At 46.9% G+C, this 19927-nt stretch overlaps 1 protein-coding gene across 4 annotated transcripts in view; it reads left to right on the top strand.

The window, feature by feature from the left end:
* The window catches only part of GFRA1 (GDNF family receptor alpha 1), a 214877-nt gene that overhangs the window by 186215 nt on the left and 8735 nt on the right, over window positions 1–19927 (top strand). For all 4 annotated transcript variants that reach the window (XM_004448035.4, XM_004448033.5, XM_058298319.2 and 1 more), the window contains one exon: window positions 19815–19868. In XM_004448035.4, the coding sequence (XP_004448092.1) occupies window positions 19815–19868 (54 nt within the window). The remainder of the gene's footprint in view (window positions 1–19814; window positions 19869–19927) is intronic.

Below are 19927 nucleotides of genomic sequence, written 5' to 3' on the forward strand. Positions count from 1 at the left end.
GAAAGTGGTGGGTCAGTGGTGGTTCCTGCAGGTAGAAAGAGTGAGATCTGGTGGCAGCAAAACCGATTTCCTTTCTGCACATGTTGAAGTGAACAGAAAGAACATGACCAACATTCAGCCATTTATTAAGTCCCTTCTAAATTTTGGAGACTTTGTGGAGATGAGAATTAAAAAATTAATTCCCCCAATAAACTTGCAACATATTAATAGTTGCCAAGATGCAGCTTGTCCATATTTTTGGAAAGTCAAACTAAGTTAATACATGGCATCTCATCATTGGAATAGGCATCGTTGGAAACACCACAAAGTTAGAGTATGCCCCCACGGGAAACAGAGGAGCCCGTCGGCCGTCAGGTGGCATTCCCCCCAGCTAATCGCAGTGCCTGTCTTCTGCTTCCTGTTGCAAAGTGCATGGTTTGGCCACACAGACAACCAATATTTTGCCTCCAAATCTGCCCAACCACCTTTCCCCTCAAGGAGGATTCTGTGTACCCCTGCAGGGTTGCCCTGGCAACGTCAGGAAACCCTTGAACTCTATTCCCAAGGAACAGCTCCTTTCCTTCCCCTGTGTTAGTGATAGAAGCTCTACTTTATAAACAGAGGGACAAAAGTAAAATGAAAGTGTGATGTTTATCCGAGGGCAGCCATTTAACTTCTAGGCAGAGGGCAAATGGAGATGTAGAGCTACTGAGGTGCAAGGGACAGCCACACCTCTCTTGCTCACAACACACACACACACACGTGGGATCCACATACCTGGATGCTAAATACCATCTCTCTTCAGGTTTCATGAAGTCTTACCTGTGTCCCTAAGGCACTACCTACTGGAGCCATTTTTGTCCACATGAGGCAGAGGAGAGGGCAGGGCTTTATGTTCAGACCCTGACTGTGCCTCACCAATGTGGGGGCCTCGGCAAGTATACTAACCTCCCCAAGGCCTGGCTTTCTCATCTACAAAGCACAAGCATGGCCTCACTGCTAGAGATGGGAGGATTCGATGGGGCGATGCTTCAAGTTTTTGATGAAGAGTTAATGCTCCAGAATGGTACTTTAAAGCATCATATGCAGAGCCCAAGCCCAGATTTGTTGGTCCTTTGGTTCTTCACAGCAGATGGCTGGAAGTGAGGTGGCTCACTTGGTAGTACATGTTTGGGGGGGGGGGGTGCTAGGAAACACCGATAATTGTGTAGTGCAGGATCTTTTTCAAGACCGCCGCTTGCTTCGTCCTCTTTATCCCTCCACGTGACTCAGGCACAGTGGGCATCCTCTCCTTTGACAATCGAGGCAACCAAGGCAGGGAGAGCTAACAACTTAACAGAAATCACCCAGTAATTCCCTGGTGGATCGGGATCTCCAACTCCAACTTAATGTTCTTTTGTCTTGTTCCATGATCCTTGGACAGCCTGGTCTCCTGCTTTGAGTTAGGAAAGGACAGAGAGAAGGAAATAGGTAGAGAAAAGGAAAGTAAAAGGAAGCGTTGGTTTTGAGAGAGTCAGATGTCCTTGTTCTTCCTAAAGATTAAGGATGTGAATGAAGGGGACAAATGACATAGCTTCACGTTAGCTGGGCTTTCTTCACGTCTCCATTCCAGGACGTAAGGTATAGAAGATGCACTGACATTTTGCCAGTAAAGCTTTTTGCAACTTGACAGTCTTTTTTAGGGTCACCCTGTATGAAGAGGGTTGAAAGAATCACTTGAGGTCACAGTATTTGCGGGGTGAGGTGACGTAGGATTAGTGTAGGGCCTTTCCCCTGGGAGCTCGGCCCCTTGGGCTGATTTAGGACACCTTTCTCTGCCTAGGGCCCCAGGAGACTCATTCTCTCCATCTGTGCCTTCCTTTGCCTGCCTGACTGTCTCTAGATGAATTACCATTGCCAGGGGGTCCTAGAAATATCTTAGAATGGCATTTGTCCCAGCCGTGTGTGTCATTGCTCAGAATAGAACTGACTGAAATCAGCTTGGGATCCATTGGTAACAGATTTGGAGAAAGTCAACTATCATCGGCAGCTCTAAAGTTCACTTCCCTTGAGAAGCGCCCTCCTGTAATATTTTAAAATATACAATAATATGAGAAAACTCTCAGGGACTTGAGTCTCTGTTTTAACATTTGTGATAGATTTCCCCCTTGGAAGGGAAGAGATAAGAACAAACATTTTCCAAAGCCCGCTCAATTATGTTTGGGGAAATGGGTGGCTGTGGGTGTGGGGTATCTAGGACTCATCCGTGGCTCCTGTGAAGTGACTCTCCTTTAAAAAAGGAAAGTTGATTGATTAGTATAAAATGGCATAGAAATGTCCAAGTGCTAACCCCCTGAGGTGATAAAATACAGGGTTTTTGGGTAACCTGCCAGGCTCCCATGTCAGGTTTAATTGGCAGTCACATTAGTAACAAGCATGACGCAGGCTGTGCTATTGTTGGCGTACTCCTTTGGCTTGTACAAAGTGGCCACATGAAAAACAAAGAAACATTAATAATTCTACCAATTACTTCATCTTCTGTGCACTCGAGTGGTCTGGTAGCTGGAAAAAGCTCAGGATATTTAAACAAAATGGACTGTACTTGTCACTTACTTAAAGTAAATATCTTTGAGAGATGTAAGTAAGTGAAACATTTCTATTTTGCAGCGTTGTACGTTACTTAACTCTGGTGGCTTAAAGTGAAGACCACTTAATGTGGTTTTCGTAGACCTCTGATTTTTGTGGTTAGAATCATTGTGACAAATGCAGTGCTCAGGAACCCCTGAGAAAGTTCCATTCCCTCTGCCCCTCTCCCCTGAAAGTCATGTGATGGCATGTTGAGATGAGAAAGTCTGATGGGTCAGGGGCACGTACACAGACCCAGGGCCAGGGGCGTGGGTGTGGGATTGCCATGGCAGGTGCTGGGAGCTCTGGTGGATGGTGCAAGCCTCACCTAAAGGCATTTGAAGTCACATTTTATGAGCCAAAGAAAACACATCTGTGGGTGAGACATGGGGGTGGGCAGCAGTTGTAGATCTCAGCTTCAAGGCTCCTCCTCTCCTGATCCTAACAGAGCTTTGAGGACAGCATTCTAGAAGGGACCCAGCAAAGCAGCTTGGCAGACATCAAATATGTTAGCCTTTGTGAGGATGCCTACTTCTAAAGCCAGCAATGGAGAATGCCCCTCTCCCTCGCCCCAATCAAATTGTCTCCTGTGCTGTCTGACTGCCCTAGGCCTCAGGGTCAGGCGTGACAGCAGGGACCCTGCTGGTCTCCCTGTGGGCCTGAGAGGCGGCCATGGGCGGGCACCTTGCCTAGAGCTGAGAACCTGCAACATACACTGGCTTCCAGTCTAGGGTTCACACCTTCCCCGACTCAGGGGGATCCCTCGGCAGTTCCTTCTCTTTTCAAGGTACTGATTGGCACTTGGAAGATGTGGCACCGTGTTTATAGGTGATGAAGGGGTAGCGGGTAGAGGTTGGGTAGGGTTTGCCCCTCGCTAACACCTCCTCATGAGCCACATAATTCCTGCATATTACACATGAGAATACTGAAAATCACTCCTATCCCAGCCAGGGCTTTCCATCCAGGAACACCTTCCCCGTTCCTTCTCTCCTTCCCCTCCCTGTCCCAGTACTGCATCAGACCCAAAAGTCAGTTTGTACCTGATAGGACTAGACCAGGAACGATTTTTGAAACTCTTCCTGTGAGCCAAACCCCCAAAGTCGAGATGTGGTGGGAAGGCAATTACCCAAACCTGCTAAATACCCAGGGCACCGCTGGCTGTGACCAAGTGAAATTTTAAGTGTTGAGTTTTAAAAGGAAAGCTGCCAATGGGTGTTCTGTAAATCATTTGTGCCAGCAGACTGACCCCATTATGTCAGCTAATCCTGGAAATACAGGAGGTAAATTTAAATCTTCTAGCATGAAGCACTTAATCAATATTCTAAATGTTGTTCTTGCAATTTATGCTAGCAGAGCAATGGGGGTGCGTTGGCGTCCCGTTAATCTTCCACCAGAGAAGAAACACTTGAGAGCAAGGCCATGGTGCTGGGTATTTTGCGCAGGATGGCTTGTGGGAGAACAGGCCTTGGGAAGATGGAGGCTGAGAGGGATAGGGGCCTACTCCCACCCCAGGCCCCAGTGGGCAAGGTCAGCCCCTGAACCCACCCAGCCCTCCCAGCAGGATGTTACTTCCTGGGGGACACTTCCTAAGCTTCCTTTTAAACCTGTGGTTGATAGCTGAGGACCTGAGAATAGCATGAGCTTGTCAGTTAGTTGGACCCAAGTGAGACACCTGACTTGGTACCTGTTGCTGTGTGACCTGGGTGTGTCTTTTACCCTCTCTGAATCTCCATCTAATATTCCAATGATCCCACCAGTCTCTCAGGTCTGTGGTGAGGATTCAGGATTTAAGGCCGTTGCACACACGACCGGTTGATGCTCCACTCTCTGTCAGGAAGTGTCCGTCCCTGTGTCATGACTGGGGAGATATGGTGGCGTTAGAGCTCTGACTCCATTTCCAGGGCTGGGGAATGATGGGAGAAGACAACGACAGAACTCTCTGGGTCTGGATTTCTTCATTTGTAAGAAGGGTTTTAACCAATTCCAGTTTTATGATGTGCTCACTATAGCAAGTCCCAAGGAAGGAGGACAGGATGGAATATTCCCCATCTGGTCACCAGGCTAGAAAGGAAGGAAGAACAAAAGGGGAAAGGACCTCAGAACTGTTCCAGATGCCACTTTTCTCTGGGGTCTTCGTCCTAACCATCTCTTTCTTGGAGCTGTAACTTGAAGCCAAACAGCTGTCAGATCTTGGTCCAGCCTGGTTACCAGAGCAAGACGTTTGCCAGGGGCCGTGGTCATGTCTTTCTGACCAGTGCAGGCATTGGGCAGAGGTGACACATTTGTAAACACGAACACGGTCCTACTTGCAAAACACATGGTGTCTGAGAGCTAGCCCTGCCTCGTAGCCCTCAGAGACCGGGACTTCGCTTATCTGTGTTTCTGCTGTGCTTTTGCTTTTCTTTAAACTCAATTGCTATGTAAACTTGTTTACATATATTTGCCTTTCATCTCATCTGAAGCTGTTAATAATGTGAAAAAGTGGGTTCAGTGAGCTAGCTATAATATATGAATATTAAACTTAAAATGACAAAAATCTTTGTACACCACCTAAAATAATTTCATATACCACCAGTGATCCCCAGACTCAACTTTGGGAAACATGATCAACAATCTAGTCATGTGACAGAACCCAGAGCTAATTGCTGTCAACGTGTGTCACCTCTGCTCTTTATGGCTTGGCATTAATAAAGCTGGTGCAGATGGAACCCTTCCCATGAGTCAAGCCCTGTTCTGGGCACATAATAGATGTTAACTCATTGAATCGTCACAATAACCTCATGAAGTTGGTACTATTATTATTCTCATTTTTTCAGACAAGAAACCTGGTACAGAGAGGCTTGATCAGGAGAGGAGAAACAGCAAAGTAGCCTTTTATTCCCTGCCTCTGGGATTTAAGTGGCTTCACTGCATTACCTAAATCAGAGCACCTTAATGTTTTGTTCTGGATTACATTTTTCATCACCATAAATGAAATCAGTCCCTATGTTCTTGTTGAACATCTGGCAGATGAGGTGTACGGACTGGTTCACAAACCCGCAAAAAGAATGGTCAAGATGCTTTCTGTGCATTGGTTGTTGTGAAATGCAACTTTAATCCTAGGGACACACCATGAAACCTCTTGTAAGGAAGCCAGGGTTGAAATGTTGAGCATGTGCTCACATCACCTCTTACCAGCCACACCACCTTGGGCAAATGACCTATTGGCTCTGCCTCAGTTTTCTCATCTGTAATGTGGGGCTGACAGTAGCAGAGCTGCATGGGGACGCTGTGAGAGTTAACTGAGCTGCATGTAAAGCACTCTCGGAGAAGTGTCCCGTGGAGAGGGCACTAGGTGAGGCTTTGTTAGTCTGCAGTTTCAATGGACTTTTGGCAGGTGGTTAGCCCTGGCCCTTCTGCGCACCTTCAGTAACAGAAGAGTACTCAGCAGAAGCAGCTGAGCTCTGCATTGCTTTATGGGCCCTGCCTTCCTGCAGCCTTTCTGCTCTTGGTGGCTGTGGAGTTTTGATTGCGCAGAATAGACTCCTTATGGATAAGAAAATGTGAGGAGGCCTTCCCACGGTGGTGGCTCTGAAATGTAATTGAGAGTTGGAGGCTTGACCAGGGAAAGCCACTTACTTCTCTATGCCAACCTGGGAAAGTTTGATGAGGACAGATTAGTCACTTATTGGCCATGAATTGAAAGCAGTTCCCCATACATTGGCACCGCCAAAGTTTTGGGTCAGAGAATTCTCTGTGATGGGTGGGGGAGGGGAGGGGATGTCCTTTGCATTGCAGGATGTTTAACAGTATCTCTGACCTTTGCCCTCTAGATGCCAGTGGCACACTCTCTCAACTGTGACAACCAAAAATGCTCCCAGACATTGCCCAATGTCCCCTGGGGGACACAGGCTCCCCCCGTTGAGAACCACTGCCCAGGAAGCTAGGGCTGGCTCAAAGATCCCTTCTTTCCTTTGTCCTAGCAAGGAAAATGGACTTGTTGGAGAGTCCTTGCAGGCTTCTGCTCCTCATAGAGTGAGAAGATACAAGAGTGAAGTGGTACAGCTGACGGAATCTCTCCAGCTGCTTTGGGCAAGAACAGTGAAAAGGGAGCCACCAAAAACCCACTTGGGAAGTTTTCATTAATTTTCTCATGGCATCACTCCCCTTGGAGGGTGCCTGTGAATAGGACGAGAATTCTTGAGCTAGTTCTCATCATTCAAGGACCTGCAGGAGTCAAGAACCTTCCAGGGCCTCGCACCATTACCCTATTCTGAGTGATGTCTTCACCCACCCAGCACTCCAAATGTCACCGGCAGGTGACATTTCAAATATTTTTGCCGGACCACTACAGTGGATGGCGGCATTTATGTCAAGCCCCCCTTGGGCACGTCACCCATGGACTTGGAGGTTGGAGGAAGTTTAGGAGCAGTGGGGGCTGAGTGAGCTTGTAATGCCAGCACTGAATCTGAATGACCATGGCAACAGGGATACCTTTTCCTGGGCCTTTTGTTTAAGAGAATGATCTGTGCACAGCATGTTATTTGTGGTATTTGGCTTATGGTCTTTTGCAAGGTTTCCATCCTTTCTGTGTAATACACAGTGCTCTCTAGCACCCACTGTTGCTTTCGTCTCTTAAAAACAAAAGCAAAACCCGCAATCCAAACCTTGGCTACACCTAGCATTTCCCTTGCATAAGGCACTCCTGCTCAGAGTGAGTTTATTTTCTCACTCTGGGAGCAGTAAGCTGTGGGGGATTCTCTTAATCAGAATGCTAAGCCACAGGGCCCCCCACCGAGGCTCCTTCTGGGCTCCCTTGGAAGCCTCACAGAGGAGCGCGGGACCAGGCCGCCCAGTGGCCCGGGGCCCAGGGTGAGGGCCCTACGACACCCAGTTGACAGCCAGTTCCGAGAGGCTTCCCGTGGCCTCTTTGGACTTAATCTTCTCAATTCCAGGTGCGAGGAGATGAGCTCAGAGGGACGCTGCATCCCAGAATCCACCCACATTAGCCCGGGAGGAAAGAGCCGGTTGTAAAAACACTTTCTGAAATAACTGCTTATAGAGCACTTCCAAAGCCCTTCATCCAGGAGAGTGCTTGAATTCACAGCTCAAAATTGGGTATTGCTCCGTTAAAGCTGCCATACCGTCCAGCATCCGGAAATGAGTTTTCAGTTGTCTGTTCAGACCCCATTGGAAATGGAAGCTTTCAGGGTATAACTGGCACCGAAAGAAATAGGAATTTAAGCTGGGGATAAATAACTGAGAAAACTTCTTGGTGGGGGTGAGGTAGGTTTGATGGAAGGTAGGTGAGCGGATCAGCCTACATCAGAGAGAGTAGCATCGTGCATGTACGTGGGAGGAGGGTACCTAGTCACTAAACATTTAGTGCTTTTTAAATCTCATTTATGGGGAGACTGGAAGGTAGAAAAACAATTACTCTGGCCTCAGCCTTTTCTCATTCCCCAGGGCCCTCCTGTCACTTGTGCAACCTTTAAACATGAGAGGCCCTGACTTTGGGCCAGTCCTGTGGTGGATGGACCTTGGGGAATGGAGCTTCCTCTGGGTGGAAGAGATGCCCTGCCCTGACCTGCAAACACCAGGCGCTGGGCTGCCTTGCTGAAGCCGCTGCTGGCAGATCGTCCACTTCTGCAAACCTAATCCAGTATTGCCTTCTTAGTGATTGGCACCTTCACATTGTAGCAAACTTTGGTTCTGCGTATGGTTAGAATGTATAATACTGTAATTTAAGATTATTTTATCAGTAGTAAAGGGTTTTATAATTCATTTATAAAGTTATAATGGCCTTGAGAATCTTCAGTATATTTTAATAATACAACATTTTATAGCTGGCTGCAAAATTTCAGATTATGGTTTTAGCAATTGTGCAACTCTATTTTATAGTCTAATAATTGTTCAAATGAAAGAGAGTGTAAAGTTGCTAAAAACCAATTTAATGACTTAGAAATACAGCATTTATTGAAATCTGTTACATACCTGTCATGACCCCAGATTTCGCCTTTTTGACAAATGCAGGTTGTGGGATCCATTGTTCCAAGTACAAAGTAGCCAGATGTCCTCCAAATTAAGCACACAGAGTGCAGTATCTCTGGATTCTAATTTTTCTCCAATTTTATTTTTTATCCCTAATCTCCTGTAGCTAAAATAAGCATATTTTCCAAGCACTAGGTGAACATCAGTGAACATCAGCTAGGTCAGAAGAGCTTCTGCACAATCAGGAAGTGAACCTCATTCTCTCCTAAGAAGGTTCTTCATTTTGCAGATGGCCCCACAGCCTCAATGCCGACTCCTAACTCTAATCAAGCCACTTATTAACTCCTCCAAGGATCCCACATTTTACCATCCTAAAAAGTGAGTGGCAAAATGAGGGGCCTTATATAATTTAATTTTATACTGTCATTGCGAGTAATAAAAAGCGTTAGCATATAGCATTGGGGAGGAGGCACTAGCTCATGTTGTGACTGGAATTACAGTTCATGTTATTATTTTTATGAGATTTGCCACGGCCACATTGGCAGATGACTAGAGTAAATAAAAGAAGTGGCCCTGGGCCAGGTTTGCAAACATGGTGATGGCGCAGCATGTGGAGCAGGCAGTGGGAAGTACAGTCCCAGGACCCCTGGGAGCAGGGTGGTTCTTGGGCACAGGAGCTTAGGGTTCGGAGCTCTGTTTCTGTTAGATGGAAATGGCAACAATCAGAGGAATTTCCATGTGGCTGGCTCCTTCCTCTCTGGGGCCCAGTCCAGGGGCCTGGGGCTCACAGCCCATGATCTCTCTTTGTTATAGACAGCGTTGCCCCTTAGGAGAGTCTGAGCTACTTACCTGGTAAAGTGAGCTGGGCGAGGTCACCTGCAGCAGCTTTCATCACTCTGACATGACAGTGGGCCTCCTTTCCTGTCTCTCCCTCAGCTCTCTACTTGCTTTGCTCTTCTCTGTCAGTTTGGCTCCAGGGTATTTCTGGCTGAAATTCGGTTTGCTTGGGAACAACTTCAGGCTGTCTGTGCCTGCAGTTGGGCAGGTTTTGGGGGTCATGGTCATCTCAGCAACGATGCCAGAGCTGGAAGCCATTCTTGCTGCCCGGGGACAGGTGTTTGTTCATTTGCTGTCCCAGCACCTGGGACCCCCTATGTTATAACGGGGTGGGGGTGGAGCAGGGGATTTGAAGTCCTTTGGAGGGTGGAGGCAACACCATCATTCACTTGCCTCCAAAACCGTACTCACTTTAATATTTAGCTCAAGCAAAATACAGTGTTGACGGTGCCAGCCAGTGCTTGATCAGGCAAACAATAAACAGACCAAGAATGGGATGGTTAGTTCTCAGAGCTGCTAATTCAAGAAAAGGAGGCAAGTATGCTTCAGAGTAGAGGATAAGGAGGGGGCAGGTTCTTGCCATAGTGAAAACCAAAACCTCCTGTGGACTAAGATGGAGAGTAGTTTAATCTCCTTGATCCTTGGATTCATCATCTGTAATATGGGAATAATGAACATCATCACACAGGAGGGTTGTGGTAATTAATCAAATTAAAACCTACAGAGCCTCCAGCACAGTAGCTATTTCTATCATTATTTTATCCTCCTAGGTATTCTGTGCTGACTGTGAGACAGGAGGAGCACATGCTGAGGGGACATTCAGGGCCCTTTCCCCCAAGTTCACCTGGGAATGAGCATGGGCATCATTCAGGGTGTGTAGCCCTGCAGAGGTAGGTCATAGTTTGGGCCAATTTTTTATAGTTGTCTATTTATGATGACTTCTCCCAAGCATCTTTCTGACTACTTTTCTCAAAAAATAATTAGAAGAACAACTTATGGGTGTTGATGGGTAGAGGAGACCCCACCTCAGGGCATTCTGGGAAGAGCCATTAGGCACCTGCACCTGTGGCCCAGAGAGCAGGGAGGCTGGCCCTTCAGAGGGACAGTAATTCAGCAGTTGGACGATTGCTTAACCCAATTGTTGAGTAATAAGCATGCTTAATAAAAAGGAGAAGGACGTCTGCCCTGTCTTGGCTGTAAATATACTCTCTTATTCAAGGCAACCTACGACAATATCTCTGAATACACTTCGATCCCAAACTATAAATAAATCCGATTCCTTGTATCCCCTACTGACCTTTTATCTTCAGGACTTCTGGCCAACCATGCCTCCCCTGAATAACAGGCTCTGCCTTGTGCTGGAATCACGGAGCTCAAGCATATGGGAGAGAATGGTTTGGTTCTCGCAGGGGAATGAGCCTTGGTGAAGGACGAAGAGCTTTCCTCCCTTTCGACCCCTCGTATTTGAGGCCTAAGGGGGGCCCCGTCATGGATAAGGAAGCTCAGGATGGTGCAGATTGGGTATCACCCCAGAGTGATTGTGCACTGCCTGCCTCTTGGCTGCAGGGGCCTCAGGTGTGATGTGACAGGCTCTCACCTCCAAGTGCTCTTGGGGTGGCAGAAACCACTGGCCCTGGGCTGTGCAGCTTGACCTCTGATGTCCAGCAGAAGCCTCAGCTGCACAAGTTGCCTCTGGTTTCTAGGGTGAAGCTTGGCAGGTACCCAGCTGCCCCTTGTCCCCAACGCGCTTGGCCCTAGGCTGCCTGCGGTGGCTCTGTTGCATGCTGGCTTTGCTACCCTGGCTTCTTACTGCACCTCTCAGACCCTTCCTCAGCTGGCAGCAGGCTAATGAGAGCAATTTCTACAGAGTATGTGAGATAAGGTGCCCGGCATCTGGCATAGAGTGAATGCTGCAAGGGTTTTAGAGCCAGAGGAACCAGGTTCAAATCCTAGTGCAGTCACTCCAGGGGAGACTTGGGCAAGTCGCAGCTTCACGGACAGAACCCCTTTTCTTGATCTGTACTGAAGAGGAGAACAATAGTGCCTCACTTTGAGAGTCATGGGGAGTATTCGGTAAAATGCCGGATGGTTAACTCAGCGTGATATCCTTCTCGATGGAGGCTGTTTATAGTCATCGTCACAGCATCATCATCGTTAGTCTACTTGACTCTCCTGTATTTTCTGGAATATTTTCCTCTGTCTATTGAAAACATCTTTTTAAAAGATTTTTAATTTTTTGGCTATTACCTTGTTTTTTTCACAGCACCAAGAACATGCTCCGGCTTCTGAACCAGAGGGGGAACAAAAGCCCCAGGTCTGTTTTGTCTCCAGATTTGGCATTTTATATCAAACCTTAGTTACCATCATAAGTCACAGAGTCATTACAGGGCCGCACTCAGCTGCACATAAATGCACAGGAGAGCGGGAGGCTTAATAAATATTATCTGATGGTGATGAGGATGCATGTCGGATGAGATAGGCTTCATGCACTTCTCATCAGGGACGTCAATGAATCTTTTCTGTTGCTCTTGCCCATTTACATTTCCAGCCGCACATTTTCAGAAAACAAATGTTTCATTTTAGAGCTGTCCCCCTAGTTGCCTTTACCCTATGATTACTAAGTGTTGGCTCTGCAAAAGATTCCCCCACTCCAACCCAAATGTCTTTCAGACATTGTTTGGCATCATCTTACTGTTAATAGGGCATTTTCTAAAATACAGCTCATAATTGCTTCTTATCTGAATATTTTACTAATCGCACGAGTTAGCCATGAACGAAAACACACGGTTCCCTGATGTATTTCTTTTTTACAACCTGTCTTTGCCCCAACTTAGGGAAATGCAGAACAGACGTAGGATGATCCTGTGAAGTTAAGAAAAGAAGACAACCCAGCTAGAGCGCTGTGTTCATCTCCCTGCTGTAGACAGCGTCTGCACACAGCACTCCTTGCCATCCTGCCATTAGTGTTGAATTACAAGGGCAAGGCTGCAGGCATCCTTTTTACGGTGCGCCGGCGACTGACAGGGAAGCCCGAGGGACTGCTTAGCTAATGGAGGGCTGTTGATATATCTTACTGGACTGTATCTCTTTCATTGCATTCGTTTTTAAAGCCAAGGAATCACGGGAGATCATGAACAAGTTGTATCCAGTATAATCTTCACAAGCAAAATGAAGTTTTTTTGTACGTTTTCCCCCTCCTGCCCCAATGCAAGTACAGTCACTATAAGGACTGCAGTTGAAGTGGACAAACCGCGAGGCAGAACGAACATCAACAGCAGTCTGAATCTTAAAAGCATTTCCATGTAGAGGATCGCATTTGATTCTCATGGCAATTGTGAGGAAGATGGCAGGACAGGGATTGTCATAACCACGGCGTGGATACGTGAGAAGCCAGGATGAGGGCGTTTTTAGTCTGTGCTCTTTTACTGTCCCTTTCAATCCAGCCAATACCAGGAGCAGGTCTAAATTATGGCAGGAGATCTTTTAACTGACCCTCATTTGACCAACTCACCAGAGAAACCTGCCTGCCCAGTCCCTGTAAGCATTTACTCTCGAGGGCATGCTGAATGCTCCTAGCTAGCCGGTCCTCTCGAAATGCTCACCTTTGGCCCTCTGCCCGCCCCCCGGGGGGAGGCAGGCTTACCAAGAGTGAAGTCCGTTCCTTCTCAGACCTTTCTATTGCAGTTTGGGTTTGTTATCTTGATGATATAATTCAATGGAATATGACACGAATGATTGAAATATGAGTGCAAAAGAAAGCAACGCTGTTTCAATGAAAACAAAGTTGAATAGTTAGAAAAGGCTTAAGGCAAATTCCTTTTTAAAAAATGCTGTCAGGTGGGATGTGGGTGACACAACTGTAAAAGACGGGGAAAAATTGTAAGAATGTAGAAAGAGTCTGTACTTAGGCTTCTCTGTGGGTTTCAAACAAGTCTTACTCCCAGTTGGAAGACATTGCAACTAGAAATTGGAGACCATGCTCTATAGTAGTGTAGTTTATGCAAAACTAAGAGTGGGAACTTGAATGGGTAAACTTGTTCTTTAAAAAATATTTTTTTAAAAAGCCGCCTTGGTCAGGTATGTAAAAATCAGCAAATGAGTGACATTGAGATTTAAAATTAAAATGTTAACCAATTCTCCACTTTACCTTAATTCTTAAATCAGTCAGTCACCTCTGGGCCCAGTTCCCAATCCCACCCAGTAAGAGGATTTCTACTCTAAGTTTTGCCCTAAGCTCAACCTAAATTGCACCAACTCTGAATGCCCCACAGGTGCCAGAATCTAAGACCTTCTAGGCTCTGGAGCCTATCTTCCTATCACCCCCTCCCACCCATTCCCTATACCCAGCGTCCCCCTCCAGTCTGGCCTCCATGGTTGGAGGTCTCAACTAAATGGAGCCCAGCCATGGGCTGAGCCTTGGCTTCCTCTGGCTAAGGAAGCAAAGCTTTAGGTCCCAGAGCCCTTTCCTGCCAACCTTTTAGGACCAAGGCTCAACCTGCCCAGAGCCTGCCAGACCAACTAAACTTGGCACCCAGTGGGCCTCCCCAAAACCTGTGCAGAGTGAGACGTCTTTATCAGGCCTTCTGAGAGTTTAAGTCATGAAAACCCCTTGGTTAAGGTTCAGGCAAAATGTAGACCCAGCACCTTCAGCAGTGAGTATGCCGAAGAGGCAGGACCGCCCCAGGGTCAGCGGTAGAAAAGCTGCCCAAGAAGTGACCAGCCCACTTCTCAGAAGTGCTCGATCTCACCCTTGCTCTCCTCACAGCCCCTCCTCTACCTCCCAGGCCTGTGTTCTTTGTCCAGGGGACTTGGCAGAAATCAGTTTGGAGGGGATGCATCCCTTTCCCGTCCAAGCACAGGCTCTGGAAGATAAATGCCCAAGCCCAGAGGCTCAGAGCAGGGTTTATTTATGTGTCCGCTTGTTTTCCACAGCTGACTTTATTGCACGTGATTCAGGCCAGTGATTGCAAGTGGTTGTTACCAAGTTTGTAGAAAAGCAAATCAGCAGGAAGGTGAGTTTCAAGATAGACAGTCACAGGGGTTTTAGAAAGGCTGGCCAACTGCTATGACCAGACCAGCAGTAAAATCTCCCCCAGCTCTCCCAAAGTCAACAGGCCAAGTCAGAAAAACCGAAAAGATTATAAGGCTGGAGGGCACTTGGCAGATCCCCATTACTCAGTTTGGAGCCACTAACAGGCAGCTTCTTTTCTCTGTCTTTTTTTATGGGCAGAAATTAACTTGGGCATGTACATATCAATTACACAATAGAATTGTTGTGTGGTAAGTACTATCCATAGAAGTCCGTAATCAGGTGAATCTGTTTTATTAAATTGAAATGTGAAAACTACAAATCCTGTAGCACATTGCTTTGCTTTGAAATTAGATGGGCACCTTCCTTCCTATGTTTTGTCTTCTGGGAAAATGTAATATGTGTAGATTTGAACTGAGAAATGGCTTTGAATTCTGGACTTCCACTTCTCAACTATTTGGTAAGAATTCTTGCAGTGGTTTTCCTTAGCAGCAGTCTGATTTATGTGGTGGAAGAGACTAGTATGCTAATAAACTGGTATTGACAAGTGTGATAGATGCTTCTAGGTACTTAGTGAGTACTGGAGAGCAAAGTTGACTGCGTTTTACAGTCTGTGTATTTCTCTGTTTATTGCCTGTATTCTGTCATTAAGCAAACAGGTTCCTAATATAGCAAATCTCTCTAATCAGTAAAGCAAGGGGGAAAAGAACCAGAAGCATCGTTAATTATGACTACTTGGCTGCAGCCTGGCCAGTCTGTTGCTCTTGGATTGGGCAACTTCCGCTGGTTTCATTTTCTGGGGGTAGAACAGAAATGGGCTTTTCTTGGGCAGGAAGGAAAGTAGAGAAACGCTCCATGCCCTGCCGGCTGACACCTGCCTAAAAAACCCGAGATTAAATGCCGGCTTCTATGCAGAAGTGGAGTCCTGGGGATGCAAAGGGCAGGCTGTGAGTGGGCGCGCTTTTAAGTCTCCAATTCCATAAACAGAGCAAGCGAGCAGCGCGCAAGCCTGACCCGTCCTCCGGGCACGGGGAGGGAGCCCCCGCCGCGAGCGGGAGCCGTGTGTGGACGCGGTGGCTGGCGAGTGGGCTCGACGGAGCGCTATAAATTCTGTGTATACCCGTGTGTTTCGTGCAGGAAAGCCTTTGGCACCGTGGCAGGCCTTCCAAATGCTAATCACTGGAGTAAAAGGCAGGAGAGTCACCGTGCTGACTCCAGGTAGCAGAGGTTAACAGCATTTAATGCATTTATTAACCCTCTGGTGCCGGGGACTGGCGAGGTCTGGCCCTGCAATTACAGTGCGGTGGAAATTCTATTACGTGACGTGCCTGGACTTCTGGATGACCACTGTGACAATTTTATAATGTGAGAGCAACAACTGGAGGAGAGAGGAGGCTGATGACGCACCTAGAGAGCCAGAGTAACGGGAAGGCTAATGGTTTGGGACCAGGCTCCAGGGATTCTGCAGTAGCCTTGCCACTTCCCATTCTCAAGACGGCGTGCCCCAGAGTGCTGTGTTTTGTTGTTGTTTCCACTGACTCAGAGTCACCAGGCAGCATCCCCCATACCCCAAAACTATAATTTAGCTGTAGGAAACACTGTTTCGTACAAGAGATTAAATAATTCATTTCTCAACACGTCACAATGGTTAAAATTGACTTTTGAGGGGAGCTGGTGTAGCTCAGTGGTTGAGTGCTGGCCTCTCACATATGAGGTCCAGGGTACAATCCCAGGCCCTGGTATCTCAAAAAAACAAAAAGGGACTTTTGGGAAAATGAAATACATTCCCTTTCCTTCTCTTTATCTCTCTTTTAAAAGACACCTCATATTCTAAAACCACCAGCCATGAGGCTTGATGTCCTGGTGGATACGGGCTGGCTTGGCCCCGGGGTGGGCTCCTGTGCATCCCATTAGCAGGGCCCTGGGGCTCGGCAGGCAGGGCCCCCAGCGCCGGGCCAGCACTTCCATTACTACACCCTGGGTCGAGAGAAAACGTGCCCTTCCAGTTTCTAACTCGCCTTATACCTTACAGGGTCTCAGCTTAGAAGATTTCTTTTTTCTCTTTTTCTTCTTTTTCTGGGACCTTCCCAGTTTTCAGCGAAGGCACCGTTTAAAGTGTTTGAGTACTCTTTGCGATCGTTGAAAGGAGGAAAGCCCTGTAATTTTATCTGCATGCATTTATCACACCTAGCTAGCAGGCCATTGATGGCTTGATAAAGTTTTTTAAAATGTTCAGGATAAAAAGCCCCTAAAATATGAAAATAACAGGTGGCTCAGGCTTCTAAAATGAGCTGTAAGAGCCCGATTTTCATAAAGGGATTCTGTAGCTGCAGAAGTAGGTTTCTGACCCTCGCTGGTCCCTGGGGATCTTGTCCTCGTAAAGGATGCGTAAGTGGGCAGCCAGGTATACACAGGCTGAATCCCCAAACCCTGCCCCTCCACCTGCAGCTTGCGTACCATTCAAGGCCCGCAGCGCCCAGCACGAGGCTGCTCTGCCCGGAGTTGTGCTGTTCAGTCTGAGCCGCAGATCCACTCTGTGTCATAATGGGCACCGCAGCTTGGAGTGGGATTTTAGGAGCCCTCATGTCTACCTACAGTCCTTTGATTCTGTAACCCTGTGCCTCTCCGCCCCCCACTCCAATAACCGGTCGTACTTGCCCTTCACCTTCTGATCGGTCTCACAGACCTTACGGGGTCCGTGCTAGGTTTGGGCAGAACTCCAGGGCTGCCGTGGACATCAGTTCTGCAGCTGCGGCGGCTTCTCAGGCACCCAGACCTCGCCCTAGAGAGCTGGATTAGCACGCTGCATAGGCCGAGTATTTAAAGGGCTGTGTGTGTGGGCTCTCGGCCTCCGGAGTTCCAGGTACTTCTGTGGGCTAGGAAGGTATTTGACAAGAGAAGGGCATTTTCTCGGAGCGTGCACATCATCGTTTTTACTCCGCAGTTCATCCAGTGATGCCAACCAGAATGGGCCTCAGGGCCCGGCTAAGCGTGGGAGATGCTGCCTCCAGCTCTCCAGGACCAAGGAGGCTGCAGGGCGACAAGGCCAGATGTTAATTAACCATTTCCTTTCTAGAGAGACCAGCAGGATACCTGCTTTGTGGGACGAAGAGCCCAGCATCTTCACAGACTTGGAGGTGGTACAGATGCATTTTCCTGTGTGATCGAATAGTGATCCCAGCCAGTTCCAGCAAGAGGGGACTGGGAATTTAGACCCGTGCATGCCTGCTGAGTCGCACACTTCTAAACTCTGTATGCAGCGTGAAGCCCCCAGGGGCCTCCGAGGGTCAGAAATCTACCTCCACAGATAGAGTACCCTTAAGAAAATCTATTGGTAAAGGCCTTTCCTAGTCCTTTGATGGAAGCCCCTGCTGAGGGCATTTAATCATCGTGGGCATTATACTAGTGCTTCCCCAGATTCCTGACACACCGAGGAGTGTAGCTAGTGAGTATTGCAGATCTTATCTTCCTAGTGCTAATCATACAGAACAAAGAGGAAGGAAGCCTGCCTGCCCTTACAAGGCTAGAGGCCGCTGTGGACTGGGGCACCAAGGGCAGTTTAGCTATTGCCCCAGCACAGAAACATCTTGAAGACATAATGTGCCCCTGTTTAGAAGTCACACTGCCTTCTCTGCACAATTTATTGAACCTGTTAGTTATGCAAAGGCCTTTAGCAAGGGTTTGTCTTTTGTAGATTATGGCCTTGAAAAGAAAAGGCAGAATGTGATGTTTTAGGTCTATTTTGGTGTCTGGGCATAATTCCAATCTGGAACAGAAATAAAACCTGTAAGGTTCTATGCATTATTCTCTGTAGGTATCAATTCAAGGACCAGATTTGCTATTAATATAGATTAAAAGTAGATTTTTAAGGAAGGTTCAATTTCCCCTCCAATTCCCCCTCTGATCTTCTTATACGTAACATTTAGTGACCTTTTAACAGCCCAGAGATGCTTTACAGTGTCTTATTCTTGAAGCCTGTTTAAAGGTTTCTATTTCATATTCACAGCTGGCATATGCAAATATAGGCAAAGATTATGATGCCTCCCAAGTAGCACTGTGGTCAATAAATTACTCCTTGGGTGAACATGCTAGTTGTAGAAAAAGTCTTACGACAGGCAATATGCCAGTGCCAGTTAACACAGAGCTGGTTGCCCAGATTCTCCTTGACTCAGGTGTGCTGCTTCACCAGGGCTCACCTTGCAGGCAAATGATCTCCGTCATTACCAAAGGGCTTGTAAGTCGGGGATTGTGGGAGAATTTCTTCATGTGGATTTTGCAGGGGGTGGAGAGCAAAGCATCAAGCACACCAAGAATGTCTGGAAGAAACACTGTGAAACAGGAAAATGCACACTTGCATTCAAGAGTTGAAGAGACCTAGTCTGAAGCCTGTTTCTCTAACTAAATTGCTGTGTGGTCTTGGAAAAGTCACTTAACTTCTCTGAGCTCTAATTGTTCTTTGTAAAATAAGAGGGATCCATTGAGTCAGTAGCCTTCAAAAGTATTTGCAGCAGAGCTGTTTGAGCACTTGGGTGCTGTCATTCAACTAAAGTCTCAGAAGCCCAGTGTAGAGTTGTTCTAATTGAGGGGAAGGAGGGAGTTTATGGTCTTTCAGTTTAGCCCCTTTTGACCACATTCGGAGCTGTTTGCAGTTTGCTGAGGATCTGTAATGTTCTGCATGATTCCTTGAGGGCACCAATCTGGAAGTTTCTGTGTCCTGTGCCCTCGCTCCTGGGCAGAGGGTAATTAACTCACTGGAGGGCAACTCCACGAGCCCAGGGCTGCATCATGTTTGTTCAGTGCATCCCCAGCCGTAGAAAATAGTAGGCACTTTATTGAATGGAACAGTGAATAAATGAATGAACAAACAAGTGTCAGAAAGACTTATCCCTGTATTAGTGGTAAATGGGGGGTTTATTGTAACATTTTTACTTAGAAGGAGGCTCTTCTTGAAAAATCAACATTCAGAAATAGAAATGAGTGATTGTTTAAAAACATTTTCTCTGGTAACCCAGCCCTGTGCTGCACTTAGAGAAGCCACTTGCCACAGATAGCTGTGGAGCCCTCGAAGTGGGGCCGGAACAAACCAAGAACTAACAGTCAAACACACTTGAGTTTGAAGACTGAGTATGAAAAAAAGGAATGCAAAGTATCTCATTAAGAATTTTTTATATTGATAATCTATTGAAATGATCACATATTGAGGGAAATGAAATACGCTATTAAAATTAAGTTGACCTTTACTTTTGTGGCTCTTGGAAAATTTAAGATCATATTTGTGGCTGAGATTTGTGCCTCACATACTTCTGTTTCATGGCAGTGTCCTAGAGAGTTGAAGGGTTGTCAGTAATTGTCTTCCACATTATATGTATGAGCTTTTCGTTTTCTCTCTCCTCAGGCTCAGAAGCTGAAATCCAATGTGTCGGGCAGTACACACCTCTGTCTTTCCGATGTAAGTTTTGTTTCTTTCTGGGTCTTCCTGCATTTATGGAGATAGAGTCTTGGAGCTGC

Source organism: Dasypus novemcinctus, chromosome 6, assembly GCF_030445035.2.
Source record: "Dasypus novemcinctus isolate mDasNov1 chromosome 6, mDasNov1.1.hap2, whole genome shotgun sequence".
Classification (NCBI taxonomy): Eukaryota; Metazoa; Chordata; class Mammalia; order Cingulata; family Dasypodidae; genus Dasypus; species Dasypus novemcinctus.